Below are 18,058 nucleotides of genomic sequence, written 5' to 3'. Positions count from 1 at the left end.
AAGGTACTCTTCCAAGGACTAAGTAACAACGCTGTTTACCCTCTTCCATTGTTCAAACAACCATCGTTCAAACCTGCAGCATATCTTGGACAGAAAGTGCATGCTACTCTTTGGCATTGCAGATTGGGTCATCCAACTAATTCTATAGTCCAATTAGCTCTTAGTAAGTCAACTATTTCATTTCCTTGTAATTCCATGCCCCAAACATGTATTTCTTGCTTGAAAGGCAAGTTTACCAAATTGCCATTTCCATTAGTAGCAGCCAAATCCAATGTATCCTTTGAAGTCATACACACTAATGTGTGGGGACCTGCACCTATCATGTCTATAAAAGGTCATAGATACTATGTGTCCTTTTATAAATGAATGTACCGGGTATACATGGATTTTTCCCATAATGAATAAAGCTGCAGTTTGTGAAATTTTCATTCAGTTTCATGCTTTTATTCATAATTTCTTCACTGTTAATATCAAAGTGTTGCAAAGTGATGGTGGTGGGGAGTTTGTTGGGTCTGTCCTTCAAAAGTTTCTTAAAACCAAAGGTATTTTGCATCAAATATCTTGTCCCAATACTCCTGAACAGAATGGGTTGGCTGAGAGGAAAAATAAACACATAGTTGAGACTGCAATCTCCCTACTTCAACAAGCATCCCTTCCTTCTAAATTTTGGTTTCATGCTTGTGCCACAACCACTTATCTTATTAATCGAATGCCTACACCTGTCTTGAAAATGCAGTCTCCTTTTGAAGTATTATATCACTCTCCACCTAGACTTGATCATCTAAGGGTGTTTGGGTGTGCTTGTTATCCTACTTTGAAACCATATAGACAAAATAAGTTGGCCCCAAAAACCACACAGTTCATATTTTTAGGATATGCAGCTCAATACAAAAGGTCTATTTGTTATGCTATTAGAGATCATAAGCTTATTGTCTCTAGGCATGTTGTCTTTGATGAAGATAATTTTCCGAGTGTACCAATGCATTCATCTAGTCCACCATCACATGTGTCACAATCTCAGGTTACTCATCCTAATACTTTTCAACATCCCTCCCTTATTCCCATTCCATTTCCCCATGTTAATTTTTCCACTTCACCTCCCCATACCTCTGCAAACCATAATGTTACTCAATCCTACTCTCGAATACATGGTGATCTTGTCCCTACTCCCAGTTCTCCATCTATGGACACATTTCCATAATCAATGGAATAATCAGACATTCATCATGATGTCATCGATTCTCAAGTCCCAAAACTGCAACATGTTTCAGTTTCTCAAATTAATACACATCTGACGCAAACCAGGTCAAAGTTTGGCATTTTCAAGAAAAAGGTTTTTCTTGCTCAGGTTCATTCTTCTTTGGTCAACGAACCATAATCTTTCACAGCTGCTGCGAAGTTTATTGAGTGGAGTAATGCCATGGAAGAGGAAATGGCAGCCTTAGTTAAACAGAAAACATGGCAGTTGGTCCTTCTTCCAACTAACAAGAATTGGTTGGTTGTAAATGGATCTACAAGATCAAAAATAATCCAGATGGCACAGTTGCTCGATACAAGGCCAGGTTAGTGGGCAAAGGTTTTTCCCAAGAAGCAGGCCTTGATTATTATGAAACTTTTAGCCATGTGGTTAAGCCAACCATAGTAAGGCTCATGTTATCTTTAGTTGCAACTAAAGGATGGAGATTAAAACAGCTTGATGTTAAAAACGCTTTTCTGCATGGGTTTCTTGATGAAGAGGTGTATAAGTGTCAGCCCCAAGGCTTTATTGATCCGGATCACCCTGAGTTTGTGTGCAAATTGGAAAGATCTCTCTATGGCCTTAAACAAGCCCCTCGAGCTTGGAATGAACGTTTTACCAGGTTTCTTCTTACCTTAGGTTTCAAGCCTTCATATGTTGATCCTTCTTTATATGTGAAGCATGATGGACAATCTATGGTTGTCTTATTATTGTATGTTGATGATATAATACTCAATGGTGATAATGAGACTAAAGTTCAAGCTGTGATTAATCAGTTAACTAGTGAATTTGATATAACGGATTTAGAACTTCTCCATTATTTCCTTGGTCTTCAAATTGAATATCAACCTCATGGTTTAATTGTGCATCAATCCAAATATGTTTCTGATTTACTCAAGAAGACCAATATGTTGGATAGCAAGCCTTGTACTACTCCTTGTCATCCAAACCAAAAATTACTCAATCATGGAAGTTCTCCGTTTCATGATCCTGGGCTTTATAGAAGTATTGTTGGGGCATTTCAGTATTTGACATTTACACGATCGGATATTGCTTATTCAGTCAATCAAGTTTGCCAGTTCATGCACTCACCTCTAGAGAGTCATTTTGTTGTTGTCAAACGAATTTTGTGATATCTTAGAGGTTCCATGTCTCTTGGTTTATGTTTTAAACCTGGTATGTTGGATATTAAAGCCTACACGGATGTTGATTGGGCGGGTGATCCCAATGACAGGAGATCCACCACAGGTTTTGTAGTGTTTTTGGGGTGTAATCATATCTCATGGAGCTCTAAGAAACAGCAGACTGTTAGTAGATCCTCCACAGAAACTGAATATCGTGCTATGGCAACCACCACTGCAGAGGTGGATTGGTTACAACAGTTGCTCAAGGATTTACATCTTCCTTGTAATGATATTCCTCTTTTTCGCTGTGACAACATCTCTGCCATGGCATTGGCTACGAATCTTGTCTTACATTCCAAAGCTAAACATATAGAAATTGATTGTCATTTCGTCCGTGAACGTGTTCAGCAAGGCTCGTTGCAGTTTGTCAATTTTGCAGATCAGCATGTTGATATTTTTACCAAGGGCTTGTGTTTTCCTTTGTTTAGTTCTCATTGTTTCAATCTTATGCTTGGTAGTACCTCCCATAAGATTAAGGGGGAATGTTAGAATATAAGTGTATGATATAAATGTGTGGAGGTTATAGTCATGTGTCACAAATGTATTGGTGGCTCTTGGAGTTAGTTATGAGTGTGTGGTATTTATAAGACAAGTTGGCCACAATTGAATGTAATGAAAAAGCTGATATTCTCCCTCCTCTTTCTCTCTCTAAATTTGTTCTCTCTCTCTCTTTGATACTTTTTCCTTTCATGGTTTCTCTGCAATACATATAGTAATACTGTTGACAACAAGTTCCCTGTGGGTGGCAAAGATGGTTGGGTTTTAAACCCTTGCGAGAGCTTCAATCACTGGGCGGAAAGGCATAGATTTCAAGTCAATGATACACTTTGTGAGCCTCTCTCTCTTAATGTTATCATAGATTTGTCAACATGTAGGACTTTATATCCAAGATCTAATCAATTAAATCAAAACTACAAATGCAGTAAACCCTAAAGTTACTCGCCGGAGGAGACATCATGGATGTCGATGGGAATTGATCTTCTTTTCTTTTGTATTCAGAACTGCTCTCATTTTCAATAGAAATTGTGTGTTTTTTGAACAATAATACTGAGAACAGAGACCAACCCACGTATTAGGGTTGTCAGTCATTATCAGTTTATTAGAGTTTGTAACCAACTCATCTATTTCAAATTTTGAGCTCTAATAATTCCCTCCATTAGTTCAGTATTATTAAACCTTACTAAGTCAGAATTAATCACAATTCTATTAACTTGTTATCCGACATACCAACACTAATGGTTTGGTTAAGAATTACGTAAAAATATACACACACAGCATATATGTATATATAATTGAGCTTTTTATCTTTTGTTTTGGTGGATACATATATGCTGTTTCAAGTGCAAAAAAGGGTCAAATTCTGTGTTGGTGGTGGCAAAAGAGGATCACGACTCATGCAACACAAAAACTCCAAAACAGTCTTTAACAGATGGGGACTCAATCTTCAAGTTCGACCGATCAGGTCCATTTTTCTTCATCAGCCGCAATGCTGAAAATTGCCAAAAGGGTCAGAAGCTCATAGTAGTGGCTTTGGCCGTCAGAAACAAAACCCAACACCATACGGATATTCTCCTTCCCCGTCACCATTACAGCCTCCGCTTACTGTCTCGCCGTGTCCGGCGGATTGGGATCCATATGCACCAGTACAGCCTCCGCAGGATAACTCAGCACCAGGATCAGACGCTGCGTTAATGGTTTCCATATTTATAATTAGTATTGGTGCGAGTACTTTGGTTCTGGGTAACTTTGTTATTTGAGGAAAAAATTTGTTTGTAATTCTCTTGAATTTAATATTCCAGCGTATAAAATTTCTGTCAGTAATACCTCTCTTAAATTTCTTGTTTTTGACTATGTGATCCTACTTTTCTTTTTCAAAATTATTAGGTGCTGTTATGTCTGTTGTGTTTTTGTTATGTTATTTTTGTGTCGTTGTATGATCAATACGTATAAAATTTTTATTTAAAAATGATAATTTCTGCAACCAAATTTTAAAAAGTTATCATTACTGCTAAGTGGCCATCACTATAAACATGACATTTTTATTGAAACATTTTAAGATATAAAATTGTTTTTCTTCAATAAAACATGTAAATTTTAAAATGAAACTAAAATGCTATCCACCTTTTAAAAAAAAAAAAAAAAAAAAAAAAAAAAAAAACCTTTGATAAAATACATTTTCATTGATTGCATAAATATAATAAAAGCAAACAGCAAAAGTTAAACCATTTTCCTAAAAGAGATGAGTTTCACACATTTTTTTTAACACGCCCTTCTTTTTTTGGGCTATCATATTGAATTAAAAAAATGAAAATAACAAATAAAATTAAACAAGAGTATGTTAGAAGTTAAAATAGTGTAAGTTTAGAATTCAATTTGGCATTTATATGCATGCCAAGAATCTGAGTCTCTACATTTAGGCTTCGCGCGTATACTTACATTTTGCTAAATTTCAACCATTATAATAATCCAACAATTGAGGATATGACATACTAAAGATTGGTTTTAAAAATATTTTCACTAAAAATGTTTTCAATCATTTTAAAAGTACATCCAAATAAGTTCTAAATTTTGGTTATTTTGAAGAATTAATCTCCATCTCTTGCGGACGTGGTAAAACACACTATGCAACAATCCAACCAACTTTACAATCAACAACTACAATCCTCACAAAAACCCCCTGTCGTGCACCACCAACCCGAATTTTAAAAGTACATCCAAACAAGTTCTAAATTTTGTTATTTTGAAGAATTAATCTCTATCTTTGCAGACGTGGTAAAACACACTATGCAACAATCCAACCAACTTTACAATCAACAACTACATCCTCACAAAAACCCCCTGTCGTGCACCGCTGACCCGAAAATGGCACTTCAACAACTCTATAAATGGTCAAGTACTCGAAAACGAACACAAAGGCCATCCCAACCCTCTTCTTGAACACCTCATAGCTCCTCTTCATGAAGGTGAACCCGTATACAGGCTTGAGCATGGAGACCACGCAGATTAAGTGCCAGAACGCAATGATGTAGACATGAATGACCAACAAGAGGAGGAATGTGACAATGCCGAAGAAGCGCAGTAGAATTAATGAGAAGGAGATGAGCTTGGAGGTGTACATGGTGGCAATTCTCATTTTTATTTGGATAATACTAAAAATATTAAATTTATAGACAAAATTTTGTAAGCTAAATAATATGGAAATTGATAATTTAATTATTACTTAAATAGGAGGAATGTGACAATGCCGAAGAAGTGCAGTAGAATTAATGAGAAGGAGATGAGCTTGGAAGTGTAGATGGTGGCAATTCTCATTTTTATTTGGATAATGTTAAAAAGATTAAATTTATAGGCAAAATTTTGTAAACTGAATGATATGAAAATTGATAATTTGATTATTACTTAAATAGGGAAGTGTTATTGGCACTCCAAAAATCTTATTCTACACTCTTCACAAGCTTATTTTTCTTTCCCAATATAGAAAGTTTGGAGTGTAGAATGAGATTTTTGGGGTGCTAATAACAATTCCCCTTAAATATTGATAAACGATAATTTGATTATTACTTAAATATTGATAAACGTGTTCATTATTACTAGTGACACATCATTTAGTTTGCAAATTTAATCTTCCTATCGTAACCTTATTTATTTTAATTGAAAATATCAATTTTCATTATCGTTATCAAAAACTTAAAAAATGGAGTATAATTCGATGTAATTTACAATTTTGGTTAACTAGAGCTTTCATCTTCATCGCGAGTAGAGCACGTCGGGTCGGGTCGGGTCACTAGGATCTGAATTCCGAGTTTAGCAGAAGGAATTGCGATTTGGTCAATTTGGGAATTAGGTTTATCCTGATTCGAATTGAATCGGGTGAATAGTCCGTCTTCTGAAAGGGGAAAAAAAAAAAAAAAAAGCACTTTCCCCTGCCCACCCCACCGACTCTCTCTCTGCGGCCGTTTTGCTCTCTTCGTCTCCCGTTTCTCTCTCTCCCCCTGCCAATATCCAATGTCCCTCCAGTCCTTCAAAGAAGCCCTTAAACCCTGCAGAAACTCATCACCCTTAACAACCCAATCACAATCCTCAATCTCCCAACCCGTAGAAGAACCTACAATCCCAAGACGTCCCCCCAAATCGTCTCTGTCTCAGCAGCTTCTGAGACTGCAAGACCCATTGTCTCTGCCGCCAATTCAAACCAAACAAATCCAGGACCAGAATGGTAGTGAGGATGAGGTTGATGAAGAAGAAGAAGACGACCCAGAACCAGTGGCCTGTGGGAGCCCTAAAGTGGGTTTCTTTGAGTTTGATCACACAGGACCATATGAGCCCTTGGTCTTGTCCTGTGAGGGAGAATTTCCGCTTGTACAGGTAATTAAACTTTGTTTTGCCTTTCATAATTGTTTCAAATTTATGCATATGTGTTGCGTTTTCGCGGTAATTTTGGTTTTTAATTTACGATGATCATTATTTAGTTTAGTTTGCATAAATGTATCTGCTTGGTGTATGGAACGTAAAGGTACATTCTTTCTGTTTGCATTGTCTCACAAATTCACAATTCAATCGTTATATATTCACACGCGCCACACAAAAGTTTCCGGTCAGTGTTTGCTCCTTACAACTTAAGTAAATATGTGATCGTAACAGTTAGGTTCATAATTGGGAGTTCGAATAGTAATATGACTTCAGGGACCATGGAAGTGCTTGATAAACCTGGATATTATGTATGTGATTTGGCCAAATTAGTGGAGCCTATGGTGGCTATTATTGGTCAAAGAGAATTTTAGTTAACTAGTAATTAGGAAAAATCTAACATTGGCTTTTATTCCAAGTGCAATTGTTATTAGACCATTTCCTTCTTAGTTCCAAAGTTGTGCAACGGACAGAGTAATGAGTTCATTATTTAGCGTTACCGGCTAAAGTAAGGTTTGGAAGTTTTAAAGTGAATGAAATGGAAAGGAAAACAGTAATGAAGTGTGGTGGAATGCAAAAGAAATAATTAGGCTTTTCCTATATGATTTGTTATCTTATGGATTCTTATTGGTCACTTTGTTGAGACATTAACTGCCTGACACAACTGTATTCCTATCTTGTAGTTTTCTTGTCTATAAGGGATCTGTAGAAAAGTATAAATCACTGGTTTACATCTTCATGAAATAGTTGAAGTTCCATAAGTATAGCTTTTGGGTCTTTACAATATGAATGGTTTGCATGTATGAGATATAAATTTGTTGGACTCTTTTTGTATAGTTACCATTATCACTTCATTTTCCCGTTTCAGGTTCCTGCATCCGTTAACTGCAGGTTGCTTGAACATCAGAGAGAGGGAGTGAAGTTTCTGTATACTCTGTACAAGAACAATCATGGAGGTATTCTTGGTGACGACATGTAAGTAGTACTGGTGAACTTTCATCTTATATAGTTCTTAAAGTTCTGACCTTGTACTTTTAGTTGTGTCCTCTGGACTCTTGCATTTTCATTGTTTTTAGTTTTTTATTTAATTGTAATGTAATTTAATTTTGAGCTTTATCCATTTCATTCAATGTTGTAATTGATTAGTGAAAAATGAATGTTTGGTTTTGGGGACATATCACCGGCAGATTTTACTATGCATTTTCCAAACTGTAGACGAAGCACTTGTTCTCTCAGACCCAGACTATGAACCAAAGATACATGAGTTTCTTTTAACTTAAGAATATACCTAACATGGAAAGGGGCTCTAGGACTAATTTTCGTAGTGGAATTTTTCTCTTTAAAACAGCTGGTAGCTGCCACTCTCGTTGGAATTATATTTTAACATGGAGAAAGAAAATGCCAAAAGTTAGTTTTTCTTCCTCTTTCCATTGTCAATTTGATAGTGTGCCCAGTGCATGTGTGGTTACTCTTGAGAACGCATGTTGATTGGGACTATAATTATTTGGTCAAGATCTTGACTTTGCATTATCATAGGGATGATTTTTACCGATTTGAAATGTGAATGTTTCTTTGATGTCCTTACGTTGCTGTATTGTAAAGTGCCCATTATCATAGGGATGATTTTACCCATTTGAAATGTGAATGTTTCTTTGATTTCCTTATGTTGCTGTATTGTAAAGTGCCCATTAAAACATTTCCTTGTGTTTTGCAGTTATTTTATATGGTAAAATGCCTTTTTTTTTTTCAAAGGATGTTTTTGTTTTTGCTAGACAGTCCACTGTAATATAGATTGGCAATCTGACGTACTATATATCTGACAATCTGACGTACTATATATCTGACTAAGGATAACATTAGATATGAACACATATATGCATTTGTGTTTGATCTCTAGCAACTCAGAACTTGTACATTCAAGTTGCTAGTTGGCAAGTTCTTGATTTCTCTAACACGTTGGACAGGGGACTAGGAAAAACCATCCAAACAATTGCATTCTTGGCTGCTGTGTTTGGGAAAGATGGGGATTGCATTGACTCCACAGTACTGAATAAATACCAAACAGCTGAAAGAGCCCCTGTTCTCATAGTTTGCCCTACTTCAGTTATTCACAATTGGGAGAATGAATTCTCTAAGTGGTCTAACTTTAGTGTTGCTGTTTACCATGGTGCAAATCGTGATTTGATTTATGATAAATTAGGATCACATGAAGTTGAGATACTTATCACAAGCTTTGACACTTACAGAATATGTGGCAGCCAGTTGTCAGAGGTGAATTGGGAGATCGTGATTGTTGATGAAGCACATCGGCTTAAAAATGAAAAATCAAAGCTCTATATAGCATGTTTAGAATTTAAAACCTTAAAGCGTATTGGTCTCACTGGAACCATAATGCAGAACAAAATCATGGAACTTTTTAATCTCTTTGACTGGGTTGCACCTGGATCCTTGGGAACACGTGAACATTTTCGCGAGTTTTATGATGAACCCCTCAAGCATGGCCAAAGGTCAACTGCCCCTGAAAGATTTGTTCGTGTTGCTGATAAGCGAAAACAACACCTAGCGGCAGTTCTTCATAAATATATGTTAAGAAGGACAAAAGAGGAAACTATTGGGCATCTTATGATGGGGAAGGAAGATAATGTCATATTCTGTGCTATGAGTGAATTGCAAAAACGGGTGTATAGGAGAATGTTACAGCTACCGGATATCCATTGCCTAATAAATAAGGACAACCCATGTAGTTGTGGAAGCCCTCTTACTCAAGCTGAGTGCTGTAAAAGGACTATCCCGCATGGAAAGCTTTGGCCATACTTTCACACGGATAACCCTGACGGTTGTGATTCATGCCCCTTCTGCATTGTCCTTCCTTGCCTTGTCAAGCTCCAACAGGTAAATGAGATTTTTAGTTTTTAAGCCCTTAGTACTTTGATTATTTCACCTTAACTCTCTTTTTATTAGGACTGAAGTCTTTGGTTTCAGAAGTTTTTTTCACATTTATAAGTTGTAACTATTCAAGTTATAGTTTTTTGAGCATGAGTTTAACTGTTTAAGGTGCAGAGGCAACGCTCACAGGATTGTTTCAGTTTTTTTCCTAATCGTATTTCTTTAATATGGGATTGAATAATATGAATGAGAAAACAAATAACTGTAAAGAAAGGCATCAATTGTCTTGAAATTTTGAAAATCAACTTAAAGTCCAAGTTATTATATTTTTCTGTGCTGTGTGTTTTCGGTATTTTCACTTTCTGTGCGTTATTTATACGATAACAAAAGGTCATTGACTTTATTTGGAAGTCTCAAGTCTCAGATTCTTCCAATGATCTGTTTCTCGTTAATCATTTAATGGAAAAATAGATTGGTTGTCTATTGTTTCAAGTGCATTAGGAATCTATGACATTGTAGTGGATAGTTTTGTTGCTGGATTACTTGATATTGAAGGAAATTAAACTATTAACCATGAAGGGCTACAAAATTTCTGTTACATTCTAAACAGTTTAGTAAGATTACTCTCTTCCTATTGAATGAACTAGGAAGTAGCGTTTTTTTAGATTCCTCTGGTGCTTTTCGTATTGAATTTTCTGTTTGTGCTTGTCCATCCATATGCAATTTTTCTATTTATTTTATTGTTTACTCTCGAGTTTTCTTTAGACGGACCTCTGGTTTAACGTTTTATAGTGTTTCCACTTGATAAACAAAACCCTCTCTTACGCTATTGAACTGTCGTTGTTCTTATTTGTTTTAAAGAATTGAACCTTGTGTGTCTAGCATGTGTAGGGTGCACATTTACATACACAAGATAAACATAAGACATGAGGCTGGCTTCTCTTGAATTTCTGGCACCTTGAGACATTGATCTCCTTGGTGGCTGTTAAATCAACACTGCTCTGTTATAGAGCCCTGCATGTGCTTAACATCAGCATTAAGAATTTTAGAAAACTGTGCTCAAGTGAAAAATGTTCAAAAAGTGGGGAAAAAAAAAAAGATATATGTTAGAATGATAATGTGAGAGGGGTGATGGATTTTTGTATTTTATAGGGCATGTTTTACTTTTATGGTGAGAACTGTGGATTGATTTGTCCGTAATGTATGCCTGGTGACTGTTTATCGCATTACTTTTCCTAGTTTTATGGTACTGTTGTGCATTACAGATAAGTAATCACTTGGAGCTGATTAAGCCTAATCCAAAGGATGACCCAGATAAGCAAAAGAAAGATGCAGAGTTTGCCACCGCTGTGTTTGGCGAAGATGCTGAATTGGTGGGAGGGAACACCCAGAATGAGAGTTTTATGGGCCTGAGTGATGTTAAACATTGTGGCAAAATGCGAGCACTTGAAAAGTTCTTGTTCTCATGGATTTCACGGGGTGACAAAGTTCTTTTGTTCAGTTACTCTGTCAGGTGACTTGAGAACCTTACTGGTTAGGCACTCAAGTTGTTTTTTTTTTTCTTTCTATTTTTCATAATAATTGTCTTCTTTTGGGCTTTAAAGATGGTAAGTAATTTTATAAAGTTTCTGTTTAACACAGGAACCATGTGCATTGTTTAGGGTATTTAATACATTGGTCAATTGTCAATGTTTTAATTGTCCAGTACATGTCTTTCTTTCTCAGAAAGAGAAAGTGTTTAACCTGATCTACTTTCTGCATTCTTATTTTTAAATAAATGGATTATATAGTCAACGTTCTTTTAATGAATATTTTCTTGGGCAAATGTCCGTGCTTGCATTTCTCCTTTTGGATATCAATCTGGATAATTATTATTTTTGAACTAGAATTACTTCTTCCAGGATGCTGGACATACTGGAAAAGTTTCTCATACGCAAAGGCTATTGCTTCTCAAGACTTGATGGTTCAACACCAACCAACTTGCGTCAGTCTCTTGTTGATGACTTTAATTCAAGTCCTAGCAAACAGGTATGTTTCAAATTCATATGAACGGAGAAGTTTGCGTTTAAACTTCTGTTTGACATTCATTTATTGCTTTAGGTGTTCCTTATATCAACTCGAGCTGGTGGGCTTGGGTTGAATCTGGTCAGCGCAAATCGTGTGGTAATATTTGATCCAAGCTGGAACCCTGCCCAAGACTTACAGGCCCAGGACCGGTCATTTCGTTTCGGACAGAAGAGACATGTTGTGGTTTTCCGCTTTCTTTCTGCTGGTTCCCTTGATGAGCTTGTTTATTCGCGTCAGGTGTACAAACAGCAGCTATCCAACATTGCTGTTTCTGGAAAAATGGAGAAAAGATATTTTGAAGGTGTCCAGGTATAGAAACCAATCTCTTTTTGCTTTTGGTTAGTTCGGGAACTTTTCTATTGGCATTCAATTACAATATATTTGTAGCATTGACTTACTTTCAGGATTGCAAAGAATTTCAAGGGGAACTTTTCGGAATCTGCAATTTATTTCGTGACCTTTCAGATAAGCTCTTTACCAGCGAAATCTTCGAGTTGAATGAGAAGCAAACGCAAAAAGAATTGTATAGGACAAAACAAGAATCAACCAAAGTTGGTAGCGATCATGTTTCATTAAAAGAAGTGGATGTCGCCTCGTCATCAGTGTCTGAGGCCAGATCAACCAGTGATTCTGAGAAGCGTTTAACAAGTCAACCTGTGCTCAAAGAAGTCGGTAAGTTTGATATTTAAATTGGACTTTTGTTCTTGTGTTGCACTTTTTTCGCATTTTTCATATCATTGTGCTTTCTTTTCATTTTCCTGTTCTGAGGATATTTGGTTTGGCAGATGTAGGCTGTAGCAACTGAAAGTGTCTTTTACTCCTCAGGTATCGTGTATGCACATCGTAATGAAGACATTGTGAATTATGGACCTGGAACTCAAGGGACGACAGAAATGACCATCCCTCAGAATGGTAGCCTCGTGGACCCAGGCATTCATGTCTCGCGGAAGAAGAAACTAGATGGTATCGGTGGGAAGGAAAATTTTCCTTCATCCATGGATCAGAAAAGGATCCAGTACAGCCGCCTTTCTAAGTTCATGGGTTTGGGAGAGCTTGAATTTAGCAAGTGGGTAATATCTGCCACACCAATGGAGAGGGAGAGAGTGCTCGGGGACTTCAGGAAGAGAAAGAAGAAGACGCTTGAAAACATTATTTTCGAAGTTTAGTTTGTGCGAAACAAAAACAGGTTGGCCCCCTCATTGTACAATTTTGTATATCCTAGAGGTGGTGATAGAAATTTCTCTACATTTGTATCTTCGACAATTGAGTCAGACCTTCGTTTAACAATCGTGCTGCCAGAGAGTTCACTCTCAAAAATCCATATATATATATATGCTAGCAAAGCAAGCACAAAGATAACTTTCCCTGATCTTCCCCCTTCTTAAACTCACATGTAGACAGATGAAAACTCTACCACCGTAGTGGAGCAGAAGCTCGATCTCATCATCGAGAGACAAACACATACAAAGATACCCTAATTCTATGAGGATTTATACAGTATAATATATCACGAAACAAAAAATGAAAGCTATGGCACCTAGCTACTTTTCAACGATTCTTCGTTTTCTTCCTCTTTCATGGAATGTGCATCACCTCGCTTGCTCTATCGAGTAAAGCTAGGCTCTCCGTGTAATATTCAATACATGAATACCCTGGATCTGTATGAATTCCTAGAAATTCATTTCTGTTGTTCTCAGGATCATGAGAGACCAACTCTCCAGTCTTCCTTCCATGGTCATACATTTCTAACAGAAACTCGCCATTCTTCCTGCACCCCATAATCTGTACAACTCGGAAATTCGGGATGACATGTGTATCAATGGAGAATTTCTTTGTCCATGAATCCACCACCCCATACTCTCTCATAATCCAAACACTATGTATGTTTTGATCATAGTTCTTCACAGCAATAGACTTTCCAGCAGCTGAAATGGCCATGTACTTGGTCGGTAACACACAAGCTAAATCTTCTGGCAACTCGATCTCTTTAAAAGTCTCATCACTCACATCAAATGACAAAATTACATTGCGGAGTCCATTTTCTTTTCGACGAGACGCAATCCAATGCACAGCTCCATGAACAAAAACTTGAGACCAAAATGTCTGAGCGATGACGTAATTAGGAGCAGTTGCTGTGATGGTTGTCCAAGACCCTGAATTTAGTGAATAAAGCCCAATTTCAGGGCAAGCTTGGCCTTGATCATCTTGGCGGAGATACACCAGTTTCACTACCTTGTAGTCATTTTTCTTCGAATCAAAGCCGAACCCGCAAATAGAATAACATGAGGAGGTTGGTGCATGAGGCTTTGCAAGTGAGACGAACTTCCTTATTGAGGGGTTCCATAGAATAAAAGTGTTGGTTTCTGTAAGGTAATCGTCGGAGAGGAGAAGTAATCCGTTGCAGGAGCCCACAACTCGGAAACACTCGTTGAAGCTCTGAACTGGAAGCTGTGGCTTTGAGTGTTCCAGGAAGGAGTCATCGTCTAAATGTAGAGAATACTGCTCAACTGTGGGGTCCTTGAGGGGGCAGTGCCTGAGGAGGATGGAAGGGGTATTATTGCTGGTTTTGTTTTGGTTAACGTTGAGGTGTCTGTTGATGAAGCTAGTGTGTTTAATGATGGAGTTCCAAGATCTGCAGACACAGGTGAACTGAATCAAAGGTTTGACGGGAAGCCTAAGAAGAATTTGGATGATAATTTCTTCAGGAAGGTATTCTGACATCGTTAGTCGATTTCCTCGGGATATTTGTGCTCGATAATTTGCGATGCCTAAACTCCCAGACCATAAATAATTGTTCAAGAGCTCCTCAGTTAAAGCAATTTGGTCAGGGCATCATTATCTTGCCAGTTAAGATCTGTGGACCAACAAGAAAGCGTATTCAAACTTTGCTGCTGATGTTGATGTTCAACCAACACAAGACGACACGTTTATCAACTAAGATTCAAACTTCCAAATGTTCCGTCGTGTCACTTGAAAGACTAGATTCATCCCAGCAAAGCCAAATTATATTCTAGAGCAATCAAAATCAAGTTCAGTAAATAACGGAAACTCTTCCTATAGTAGAATATCGTTTGTACGAAGAAAAATATACGTAACCAATGTTTTAAAGGGCAAAGGTGAAGTCAAGGCGTTTCATGGATAGCCTCACTTAGGCGATAGTCTTACGGTATCTAAATTTATTATAATAGATCATATATAATACTTTTGTAGAACAATCAAGCTGGCATGCCAAGCAATCAAATATTTGACTATTATTATCTCTCTAATTCACATCATAAAGTCACACTAAACTAATAGAACTTAGTTTTTTTTTTTTTTTTTTTTTTTGAACGCTACCAAAACAACTAATAGAACTTAGTTAGAAACAAAAAATAAACATGAATTTGATAAGACCTCTGCCCAAAATGATGTTGTTTGGGTTTGGGCTGTTCTTTGAAAAAAAAAAAATTAATAATTCAAACCCCTAGGCTAGTCTATAGCCCATTTTCACTAGGCAAAGGTTTTTTCTTTGATAGCCCCGTCCAAAAAACTGCCTAAGCTAGTGTCAATACTAGTTTTTTTTAAAACATTATGTAACAAATCTTAATGGAAAATGTTAAATAACTCTCATTGGAAAAGGAAATACAGGTTGCACTAATGCTCAATGCATTGTCATGCAGGAATTACAGCACGCAGTCATTAAATTCCTTTCTCTTGTTGATATTAGGGAGTTTTAACGAAAAGCTCACAGTACTGTTCATTTTAACGAAAAATCACATTTTTACACTAAAAAGTCAATCCTAGTACTATTCATTTTACCTTTTATTTTGTCATTATCATTAAAACTCAAAGTTTTCAAACTATTTTCATTAGTTTTCCTTTGATATTAAAACAAGACTGTTTTAATGCTGTCCTAAGAAATCAAACCAACAATGAAAGACATCCATACAAGTCAAGTCCTAGGCAGATTTTGCATCCACACTTTGAGGTTCTAAAGCACATAGGACTTGCAAATGAATAGAGAGCTTGAGCGATCATCCATTTGATTCAGATTAAGACCAAATTCTAGCTGGTAACAGTCACAATTCCATGTACACTTTGGATAAATACACAGCGATTAAAGTAGAAGCGACATTATACTTACAATGACCTTAAAATGACCGAGGCTTTCTGTTTGTTTAGTCCAACAGGAGATAATTGGTTCAGATTTTTAATTATCCAGTTCACCCGAAGTTGGTCTACACTGGAAGAAACGAGAAAGAGTTTGACAGATCTTATGAGTAGGAACAAGAAGCTCTGTAAGTGATTGTTTCAAACAAAAATGACGTACAATGTGCATGAAGAAAAAAAATGTCCTTTTGTTGATTCATTATTAGTTTTGCAAATTCCTCGATGTGATTCTTTCTTTTATGTAGCAGAGACAACTCCCAAGTTAGGATTTGGTCAGAAGCTAAGAGCAAAAAACACTTCCCTGTTAATTCTCTTAAACCAGTGCACTGAGTTGCAAGACGTAAGGTATAAACTTCCAAAAAGAATATTGTGCCACAATTCTCATCATATATCACCATCTAGAAATACAATGAGAATTAACAATTGCTTAACAAAATGCACCTAACTAATCTCTATTCCACTACCAATCGCAATGAGAAACGTCTCCAACTTACTCGCATAATTATCAACACCAGATCAATAAATTAGTGAATTTACCACTGTTTAAGGTGGGATAGAAGATTGCTCCATTGGCTACACATACCATGTCAAGCATATTCATATATGTAACTCATATTGATCAATAACTTGGCGGAGAATATTAAATAACTCTTGTTGCAAAAGGAAATACATCCAGGGCCAAATGAATATAACTGTTGTGTTCACGTGGGAGGTATACTAAAACGCTAAAACAAAAAAGGTATTTTAAATACAGCACGCAGACCGCGAATATTTAAGCAACACTATTGCCATGCATGTATCGTAAGAAATCAAACCAACAATGAAACACCCAACCTTAGTAACATATAATGACATAAAAATTAGACATCCATATACATGTCAAATCTTAGGCAGACAAGCAAGGACATTGATTCATTACTGTTAGATGAAGGGAGGGTACGTAATGCCAAAATACACAGAAAGCTTATATATGTCTTGTATGTATCTTTTCTACTTTAAACTTCTAAATAACATAGGACTTGCAAATGAATTAAGAGTTGTGGACCAGCAGCTTGGTTCAGATTAAGACTAACCAAGCTGGTAACAGTCACAATTCAAAATATATTTTGGATTAATACACACCGACTAAAAGTAGACGCGACATCTTACTTACCATGAAGAAGTCTTTGCTCTCTCTGTTAACACCACAGCAGAAATTTGTTCAAAGTTCATACAGATCTTCACTCATCAAGTTTGTTCTCAGTCCGTCTATTCTGCGAGAAAGGAGAAATGGTATAGACAGATCTTACGAGAGGTACATAATTGTTTCAAACTTTCAAACAAAAAAGAGAACAATGTGCATGGAGAAAATTTTCCTTTCAGTGATCCATTATCAGGTTTACAATCACAGAATTAGAGCTCATGAATAACTAATCGTCTTAACTAAACTATAGCCTATATTTATAATTGAACAATGTTTTCAACTAGATATAAACAATGTCCTCCTTTTGAGATGTTTGCTTCTGATCTTTCTCTTTAACTGAGATTGTCTCGTGAATGCGATGTTGTTGTTATCCGATGATTGGATCAGAACTCAGCAGAGTCTCCTGGAGTCACAGTCCGCCATTCAGAGCATGCGCTTGCACTTCAGTCTTGACGGCTTTCACTCTACGAGCCTCTTTGTCACCGGTGCCATTCTCCCAAACAGCAGAAGAGATTTTGCAGTACCGGATTCCTGAAGGGTGGTTCAGCGGTTCAACTGAGACCCCAAACAATGGTGTCTGTTGATCAGACCACGCTCTTCGAGATTTTCATCTGTAATTCCAAAAACATAAAATCACGTAGATGAAATTAACATATGCAGCTGATCAAAGTTTTAATTAATATATATATATATATATATATATATGAATCCTATATCCTCAAAGGCTAATTTGCTAATTTATCAAAGGTTTGTCGAAAAATTAAGATGAAGGTCAAATTTTAATAAAAAATAAATCTACCTGATCTGGTAAATCATGGATGCGATATGTTAAAACCCTACGAGCACCGTCATCCTCTTCATGTTGGCTTTCAGATGCCTCACAAACTTTCATCTCTCTCTTTCTGAAACCCTAAAACCTAATGAGTAATGAGTAATGAGTAATGA

General features: G+C 36.7%; 2 protein-coding genes and 1 long non-coding RNA gene across 5 annotated transcripts; 1 reads left to right on the top strand and 2 right to left on the bottom strand.

Annotated features, from left to right (window-relative positions):
- Positions 1 to 6,162: 6,162 nt before the first annotated feature.
- LOC103940906 (switch 2) lies at positions 6,163 to 13,065 on the top strand. Of its 3 annotated transcripts, none has more exons than XM_009351089.3 (8): positions 6,163 to 6,786; positions 7,697 to 7,803; positions 8,793 to 9,720; positions 10,980 to 11,227; positions 11,616 to 11,742; positions 11,815 to 12,090; positions 12,186 to 12,453; positions 12,567 to 12,710. In XM_009351089.3, exons 1-8 carry the CDS (start codon positions 6,427 to 6,429, stop codon positions 12,584 to 12,586), a joined length of 2,334 nt encoding a protein of 777 aa, XP_009349364.2. In that variant the 5' UTR covers positions 6,163 to 6,426; the 3' UTR covers positions 12,587 to 12,710. The 3 variants fall into 3 exon arrangements, with proteins under 3 accessions (XP_009349364.2, XP_048439935.1, XP_009349363.2); XM_048583978.1 differs by having other exon boundaries at positions 6,164 to 6,786; positions 9,075 to 9,720; positions 12,607 to 13,065; XM_009351088.3 differs by having other exon boundaries at positions 6,164 to 6,786; positions 12,607 to 13,065.
- A 68-nt stretch (positions 13,066 to 13,133) lies between these two features.
- On the bottom strand, positions 13,134 to 14,571 carry LOC103928849 (F-box/kelch-repeat protein At3g23880-like). The gene has a single exon (XM_009337950.3). The coding sequence runs from the start codon at positions 14,500 to 14,502 to the stop codon at positions 13,357 to 13,359; it is 1,146 nt and encodes a 381-aa protein (XP_009336225.2). The 5' UTR covers positions 14,503 to 14,571; the 3' UTR covers positions 13,134 to 13,356.
- Positions 14,572 to 17,273: 2,702 nt separating this feature from the next.
- On the bottom strand, positions 17,274 to 18,040 carry LOC125477047. Its single transcript, XR_007258282.1, has 2 exons — positions 17,913 to 18,040; positions 17,274 to 17,724 (listed from the first exon to the last, which is right to left on the bottom strand). It is a non-coding gene; the product is annotated as an uncharacterized LOC125477047 (long non-coding RNA).
- Positions 18,041 to 18,058: the final 18 nt, after the last annotated feature.

Source organism: the organism of the source record quoted next, unplaced genomic scaffold (assembly GCF_019419815.1).
Source record: "Pyrus x bretschneideri cultivar Hongxiangsu unplaced genomic scaffold, Pyrus_bretschneideri_v1 Contig20, whole genome shotgun sequence".
In the NCBI taxonomy this organism is placed as follows: Eukaryota; Viridiplantae; Streptophyta; class Magnoliopsida; order Rosales; family Rosaceae; genus Pyrus; species Pyrus x bretschneideri.
This window is presented reverse-complemented; position numbering and strand designations above follow the sequence as displayed.

Excerpts from the sequence above, each read along its gene's own strand:
- LOC103940906 (XM_009351088.3), top strand. The coding sequence starts at position 6,427 with ATGTCCCTCCAGTCCTTCAAAGAAGCCCTTAAACCCTGCAGAAACTCA. Across the intron at positions 7,804-8,792 it reads GGTATTCTTGGTGACGACAT|GGGACTAGGAAAAACCATCC; the intron begins GTAAGTAGTACT and ends CACGTTGGACAG. Across the intron at positions 12,091-12,185 it reads GATATTTTGAAGGTGTCCAG|GATTGCAAAGAATTTCAAGG; the intron begins GTATAGAAACCA and ends ACTTACTTTCAG.
- LOC103928849 (XM_009337950.3), bottom strand. The coding sequence starts at position 14,502 with ATGTCAGAATACCTTCCTGAAGAAATTATCATCCAAATTCTTCTTAGG.